This window comes from Macaca nemestrina, chromosome 4 (genome assembly GCF_043159975.1).
Source record: "Macaca nemestrina isolate mMacNem1 chromosome 4, mMacNem.hap1, whole genome shotgun sequence".
In the NCBI taxonomy this organism is placed as follows: domain Eukaryota; kingdom Metazoa; phylum Chordata; class Mammalia; order Primates; family Cercopithecidae; genus Macaca; species Macaca nemestrina.
The window spans coordinates 110,968,563-110,976,537 of NC_092128.1; the positions used below are offsets into that span (position 1 = coordinate 110,968,563).

Below are 7,975 nucleotides of genomic sequence, written 5' to 3' on the forward strand. Positions count from 1 at the left end.
ATGTAGCTTGCTACCATAAAAATGAAGGCTGCATTGGCCACATTGTTATAAAATCTTGCCTTCAAATAAAAGAAAATGAGAGTTTCAAGAGAAATTACTATGTTAGGGAAGTAGCTCAGTGGTGATTGCATTATATTTTCAAAAATAAGAACTTTTTTAGTTACCTGAAGTTGCTACTCTTATTTTTTCTTAAGACAGACTTATTTTAAACATTTTTGGTGGACATATTATAAGCCTTTTTCTCTTTGCTTGTTAGTGAGAACATACTAAAGATTACTTTTCCTGAAGGACACAGGGTTAACGTATTTTTTCATTTATTTATTCAACTAATATTTGCTGAGTGCCCATACCCTAATAGTTACAGTATAAAGGGAGTCTTAAAGAAAGAAGGCCCAGCCATGTCAAGAATGGGGAGAATGGAGTTCCCAGCAGGGAGAACAGCATGAGCTGTCCCTGTGGTGGGAAAGCACTTGGCAAGTTTTGTGGAACTGAAGAACAGTGTGGTTAGAGCTTAGTGTGAGAGAAGGAGAATGGAACAAGAAGAGACTGGAATGCAGTTAAACGTGGAGGGACTGTTAACATGCATGGAGCGATTGCCCTTAAGTTTAACATCACCAGGCTGCTGCACATTTTCTGATACACGTGGTGTATTTATTTTGTGATGCTTCTGATGTCTTTTCCTTCATTGTTGTTGATTCTTTGACTTTGCAGCAATTGTAAAATCTGAGTTTAGTGGTGTTTCCTTTTTTTCTTTCTAAAAGTCTTCTGTTGGGCTGGAGAATCGGATAACTAGCCTTATTAGGATTATGTCTAAACTAAGAGTAAAACAGCAATGAGTTTGCAACAGATACACTCTCCTCTGGGCAAAAGCTTAAGGCTTTTTTTTTCTTTTTTTTTTGAGATGGAGCTTCGCTCTATCGCCCAGGCTGCAGTGCAGTGGCACGATCTTGGCTTACTGCAACCTCTGCCTCCCTGATTCAAGCGATTCTCCTGCCTCAGCCTCCCGAGTAGCTGGGATTACAGGCGCCTGCCACAATGCCAGGCTAAAAAGCTATAGGCTTTTATAAATGTACCACTTTCTTTCTGGGCCTCAGTTTCCTTATCTGTAAAAGCAGGCTACTGATCAAAATACCACATAAAGGCCCTTTCAATTTGTAATTTGACTTACAATAAAAGATCTTTAAAATATATTACATTTTATTATGCTTTGCATAGCTAAGCTTGCCCTTGCCACATTTTAATTATCTGCAAGGATTAACTGCTTTTTAAAATAACAGCATCCCCAAGGAATTAATATTGACCAAAATAAAGTAAAAAATTAAAGTGTTGAGAATTACTGTATAAATGAAATTAATAGTTAATTATAGATCACTTATTCTGTTACATTTTTTTCTTTATTTGACTGTGAAATTTATTGTGAGAAAATGTGAACTCAAGTGCAAATTAGTTTTAAGTTCCATGTCTAATCATTTCTAAATTTGGTAAATGCATGTCATTATTTTCCTATTTCAAAATTTCAAATTCTATAGTTTCTGTACACAGGAGTGTTACAATTGTTCATGCACACACAAATATCTCTTAAGGGAGAAGCTGTTGCTTCTGTTTTCATGTCAACTACAGCATTTGACATAGTATTTTGAGCAAAATAAATGCTCAATAAAATGTTTTTTGAATGAACACATCAATGAAAAATATTCATTGGCTTGAATCTGTCTTAAATATTTGCTAAATGGATCAAGCACCACCACCAAGCTACTTTTCTGTCTTCAGAAAAGCTTTTATCAGGCACCAGTTACTTAAAAATAAAGTGTGAATCTGTGGTATTTTTAAATTCTTTGGGATTATGTAGGAATGTGTAAAATGATGTTCAAGTGTCTCTGGAGAAAAGGGTTAGTAAGCAACACTTACACAGAAATTAAATTGTTTCAGACAGTGGTCAACTTCAGCAAAGTATTTGCAAAATAGCAATCAAGTGACTGCTGTCATTTGCTTTGGGGGTCAGAAGCTGTCCACTTACCTCCAAACCTCATTCCTCACTAATTGTAGGGATGAACGAGTGGAAGGCAGGGCGTTGAATGAGTGCTGACAGCTGTCCCGAATGTGGCATCTTGTTTCCTGCGGGCCCAGGTCTGCTTAGCATTACACAGTGCTTAGCTTCGTTCAGGATGTGGTCAGTGTTTGCTGGGAGGTGTATGAGACACTGGCTTTCCAGGAGGAAAGCTCCTGGAAATTTACACCAGCCATGCAAATTTCAGTGTAGAAAATTGACTGTAAAAATTCAGGGGGGAGAAAGAAAATTTATTGGTGTGGCAGCAAGGAAAATATTTCTTTTGCCTCCCCAAGAAAAAGAAATTCCGCAGGGCTTAGAGTTTGTATTTGAAAAGAGATAAATTCATTCCTAGAAATATTTTGGTATCACTGGCTCTCAGGTGGCTCAAGTTCCATTCATTGGTGGTCAGAGCTTTCTGGGATCTAAGGAAGGAGAGGTGAGGAGTTGGAGGGGAGGACCTTACATGTAAGGAGAGCACGTGCCGTGTGATATAACAATCCCTGAGCCCCCCAGCAAGTAGTGGAAATTATGTATTAGATTAATCTGTGTCTAACTTTAATGAGGATTGTCTTCAGTTTAAAAAGCAAAGGTGGAAAAAAGCATCTGGGGAAAATCCTTCATGCCTCTGGAATAAATTTATGATGTTAATCTCATATTATCCTAATGTTTAAAGTATTACACTTTTTCTTAGGAATAAGCAGCTAAATTGATGGTGCCTCGGGTCGCTGCTGGCTTTCAATTTCAGGGATGCTGTGATGAACGAAGACTGAAGGGTGTGTCTGAGAAACACTTGGGCTTATCTGCTTATTTCCAAATCAAACGGTGTCATTGGTAGCATCCACTGTGGCATCAAACTTCTGCGAAAGAAGACAATATATATGCGCGGAGGCACGTGATTCATCTTGACGTCGTCTGTCCTTTGCGTTATTTGGAGAGTGGACTGAGAAACCCTGGGACTGAAGACGTAGGGTAGAGTAACAAAAATGCACCCTATCACAATGTCTAAACACAAATGTTCACTTTTTGTTTCAGCTTGAGCTGTGACCCCTCAAAACTGCTTGCTCAGCCTTTCTTAATACCAGAGCAACTTAAAAACAAATCCCATCTCCTACCAAAACTGCTTTAGGAAGCAGCTCCTCTGGGCCCCTGGCTTTGACAGGATTCATTCTGAAATGGTCCTGTATCATCCAACCAATACAGCAAATCTGTTACTTTTATAACAGAAGAATCTGACAGGATTTTCCAGAGGCCAGCTGTGGATCTTTAGATTGTCGTCATGTTACTCAGAACAGAACAACTGTTTGAATCAAAGCCAAAGATGTCCTTGAATCATTTGGTATCAGGGCACTAATGAGCTCTGCAGACATTTCAAATTCCTTTTCCTTCCCATCCCTCCCTCCCCGTCCACGTTACCCAGGTGTGACTTAATCCAGTCTATTTTTTCCCCTAGTAATAAGCTGTAACACACATACACTCATGCACACACACACACATCCATACATACAAATAGACATAAAATTTATAGGTGTATAATCTGTTTTGTGTGGTGAAGTAAGGTTTCAAAACAGTGATTTTTCAAAAGAAGCAGCAGATTCTTTACTGATCTCTTTTAATTAATAGATATGTAGAAGTAGAGCTTTGATTTTCATTGTGTCCTATGGTTTTTAGAAATAGCAGATGCTTTAATGATCTGCTAAGCCAACTCTGAGTTTTTGGAGATGAGAAAACTGAGGCTCAGAGTTTGAGGAGATTTGTCCAAGATCCCCCAGGTAGCATCTGGTAGAGCTGGACTTGAGCAGGTTGTTGACCTCCTGGCTCTCTTTCCTCTGTAGCACACAATTTGAGAGCTTTATTCATGTTTCTTATTTTCTTCTGATTAAAACTGCCTGTTATAAATGGGCAAGTTTTATTCACCTATGATGTTTCTTTTACTTGTTTTTCATGGCAAATTGATGAAATTGTGTTATTCTGAAGTCATATGTTATATAAGCACATATAATTTCAGTCTGGTATGCTCACTGTTCCCTGCCCCCTACCCCACTACATCTGTGTGACGAATTCCACTTATAACCAGGGCTCAAGTCCTCTGTGAGTCTCTGTGCAAAGCAAAACCTCCCCTGGATACTCACCTCCCCTCACCCTTGGCAGCTGCTCCTCTCTCTACTCCAGCAAGCCTTTGTATATGGAAACATGAGCACTCCTACATTCTATTGTATTTATTTATTCATTCATTTATCTTTTTTTATCCCCAGTTCTCCAATATAGCAAATGAAATTCTTTATAGAACAAACCCCTACATAACTTAAGACTGTTTTAACCTTTATTTCCAATTTCATTTGTGAAGATATATGATGTCATCCTGAATGTGGGCCTGTTAGTTTTGTTGTTGTTGTTGTTGTTTGTTTTGTTGTTGTTGTTGTTGTTTTGAGCCAGAGTCTTGCTCTTTTGCCCAGGCTGGAGTGCAGTGGTGTGATCTCGGCTCACTGCAAACTGCGCCTCCCCAGGTCAAGAGATTTCTTGCCTCAGCCTCCCGAGTAGCTGGGATTACAGGTGCATGCCACCACACCCTGCTAATTTTTGTATTTTTAGTAGAGACAGGGTTTCATCATATTAGCCAGGCTGGTCTCGAACTCCTGACCTCAGGCAATCTGCGTGCCTTGACCTCCCAAAGTGTTGGGATTACAGACGTGAGCCACCATGCCTGGTTGTGCCTGTTAATTTAATCTTCCAAAAGATTATGAATCAGCTTCCTACTTTTTAACCGATATTTACTGAGCATCAAGTACTGTGTTACAAATAACCATAAGACTTGCTTCTGTGGACCTTATGCCATGAAATCTTCACAACAATCCTGGAGAGTTAAGTTGGCTTCACTGATACATAGATACAGAAACAGAGCAGAAAGAGGGCACATCTTTTCTAAAGTCTACTGAGCGGCTAAATCTGAGATTCAAACTTGACCATTTGAACCAGTGTTTAAGATCTCCACCCCTCCATCCTGCTGCCTCTGCATCCCTCCTTAACTCATTAATCAGATTTTTTCAATATGCCTATACTTCAGCAAGAGAGAAGCAGGATGGTGGGCGGGGAGGCAGGAGGGGTGGGGTTGGGAGAAGTTTTGGAGTACATTCTTTGGATTGTCTGCCTCAAACATACCCCTCCAAAAGTCATCACTACCAATATGGAAGTTTAAACTGTTATACTTTTTAAAGAAGAGGACTTAGGCCCCCTCAGCTCTCTGTTATTGTTGCCTTATTTTCTGTTTATCACTTATCTGATTTAATTTCTTACCGTTACTTAAAAAAAAAAAAAAAAAAACTAACCACTGAAAGGTAGTTCCTAATTATCCCAGGATAGTGAAGAAGAGGGGGATGGCATATTCACATTACTAGTTGATTCAAAATGTGGAAGAAGTTGATGCCTAGTAGCTTCCTCCTACCAAATTGTCAGAACTTCTATATAATAGCAAACATACATTGCATCTGCTTCCCCCCACCCCACATCTTTTAATCTCAGAAGTCCAATTGATTCATTAAGTGGCAATATTTAAATGGTAAAAAAAAAAAAAAAAAAAAAAAAGCTAAAAATGTCTTAGGTTTCCATCACTTGTACCTGAAGAGTTAAGAGTTTTATGAGGCTGGGTGTGGTGGCTCATGCCTGTAATCCCAGCACTTTGGGAGGCTGAGGCAGGTGAATCACCTGATGTCAGGAGTTTGAGACCAGCCTGGCCAACATAGTGAAACCCTGTCTCTACTAAAAATACAAAAATTAGCCAGGCATGGTGGTGCCCTCAGCAGGCTGAGGCAGGAGAATTGCTTGAACCAGGAGGGAGAGGTTGCAGTGAGCCGAGATTGTGCCACTACACTCTAGCCTGGGTGACAGAGTGAGACTCTCTCTCAAAAAAAAAAAAAAAAAAAAAAAAGAAAGAGTTATATGTAACTGTGTAATGCTTCTCCCATGTTGTGAAAACTAGACAGTGTCACTGAGTTGTGACAATCAGTCCTTTATAATTCACTGTTGCTCATGTTTTGCCTCTATCAGTACTGAAAAGTAAAAGGCAGGCCCTTTCATTTACATAAAATAAAAAAGACCCAGGAAACTTTTTAGCTTTTTGAATAACTCAGCTCTAGAGGCAGAGCAGGAATGTGTTTAAAAGAATTAAAAGTGATGAGAAGTGTTTATCTGTTGATAGAACAGCAGCAGCCTGAAGGTTGATCCTGCCTGAAGCTTTGAACTGTTTGATGACTATTTGTCTTCTCCCTTGCAGTTGTCAAACAAGGGAAGCAGGTTTTGAAGGGGCAACAGTGAAAGAAGAAAGGGAAAAAGGTCTGCCCTCACCAGAGGAAAATGTTCATAATGTAGCTACTGATCCGTGTAGTCCAGCTGGAAACCCTACCAGAGGCAAGGATTGTCTTTGATTTGTATAGGCCACAGCTTGGCTGAGTTTTGTTAGAGCCATTGTTTTCAAATATTTTTCTTACTATCTGAACTCTTTTATCAAATAAAATATCAATATATGAAACAGATAGTAGCAGAGTTGCTCTGGTTGCAGTAGGGGAGAAGGCCTGGTCCCTGCTTCCTAGGCTTCACCTTCCCTCTAATAGCAGATGCTCAAATGTCAGATTTCCCCCAGGAAATAATTCAGAAAACAAACAAGGAAAAGTGATTGGTGAGATCCCTTACCATCCTATTGTCCTGGGGCCAAGGGGAGTGATGCTTATACCAGTGGTTCTCAAAGGGTAGCCCAGACTGGAAGCATCAGGATTACCTGGGAACTTGTTAGACATACAAATTCAGAATCCAGATCTCTCACCTGGAGCCCAGCAACTGTGTTTTAATAAGACCTGTGTGTCAAGACCACCAAAGTTTGAGAACCATTACTAGAGCAGTAGTTCATATTTTAAGCTTTCCCATATCAGTTGTGTAACTGGATCCTCAGAGAGGCAGGTACCACTTGCAAGAATGTTAATAGAGGAAACACCTGTGAGAGAAAGTGAGGCCAGGAGCTGGAAAAGACTGAGAGAGCTGCTGAAACTCACACATGTCTACTCTGAGTGGAGGAGAGAGGGAAGGAAGATTGGGTGGAAGCATCCCAAGACGTTAGTACTAATATCTGGGTATCTTGTAATTGGTCTCCATTATTTGTCATTTCTCTTGCAAATCTCATATTTTCCTGGATATTTTGTGTGTGTGTGTGGGGGGGCATGTTGGGAGCAGTTGAGTAAATTTAGTAAATGTTTTCTAGTCATGAATGATCTCTTGTGGAGACTCTGTATTTTGATATACTCCCCTGAAGAGTGCTGTTTTTAAAAAATAGTCACTTGATTTTGCTGGACCCAAACTGTAAACTCTTTCACCTCAAATCTTGGGTTAGTTCTTGTTAGCTTTAGCTGTCAGTGCTATATGCACATCACAGGGGTCAGCCACAGTTGGAACAAAGTTTATAGACTCTGCATTTTGGACTCTCTCCTTTCTGGAATTTTCCCTTTGCTTTCCAGTACACTTGGTTTTTTTTAAACTGTAAGTGGTTTTCTTTTAGCATCATATTATCAAGGTACTCTATTCTAAGGAGTTTCACAGCAGTTTGAGCCTTATGCTGATTTTCTTTTGCTTTTGATTGTTTAAAAACTCTAAACATTTGTTTTATTGCTTGAGCAAAATATGCCTTTCTACTGGCTTATACATTCATAAAATCAAAGACTTTAATATTCATCCCACTGTTTAGACATTATCAACATATATTTCCTGATGAGTGAATTGATTTATTCATTAATTCTTCAAACCATTGCCCCCTTCTCTGTCTATACTGTAGACATAGATTTCTCCATTACTCTGCCATATTGGTTCTCAAACCTTAGTCTACATCAAAATCATGTAGAGGGGCTGTTATGACACAGATTGTGGGGCCTCACCCCAGCGTTTCTG

The 7,975-nt window shown here is 39.5% G+C and overlaps 1 protein-coding gene across 12 annotated transcripts in view; it reads left to right on the plus strand.

Moving 5' to 3' along the window:
* The window catches only part of LOC105497746 (succinyl-CoA:glutarate-CoA transferase), a 749,568-nt gene that overhangs the window by 453,186 nt on the left and 288,407 nt on the right, over positions 1-7,975 (plus strand). Inside the window, exon 13 of one of the 12 annotated variants that reach the window (XM_011769074.3) lies at positions 2,796-5,976. The exons of the other annotated variants lie outside the window; for them this stretch is intronic. Coding sequence (XP_011767376.2) covers positions 2,796-2,885 — 90 coding nt within the window. The 3' untranslated portion in view covers positions 2,886-5,976. Of the gene's footprint in view, positions 1-2,795; positions 5,977-7,975 lie in introns of those variants that run through there. 12 annotated transcript variants of the gene reach the window in all.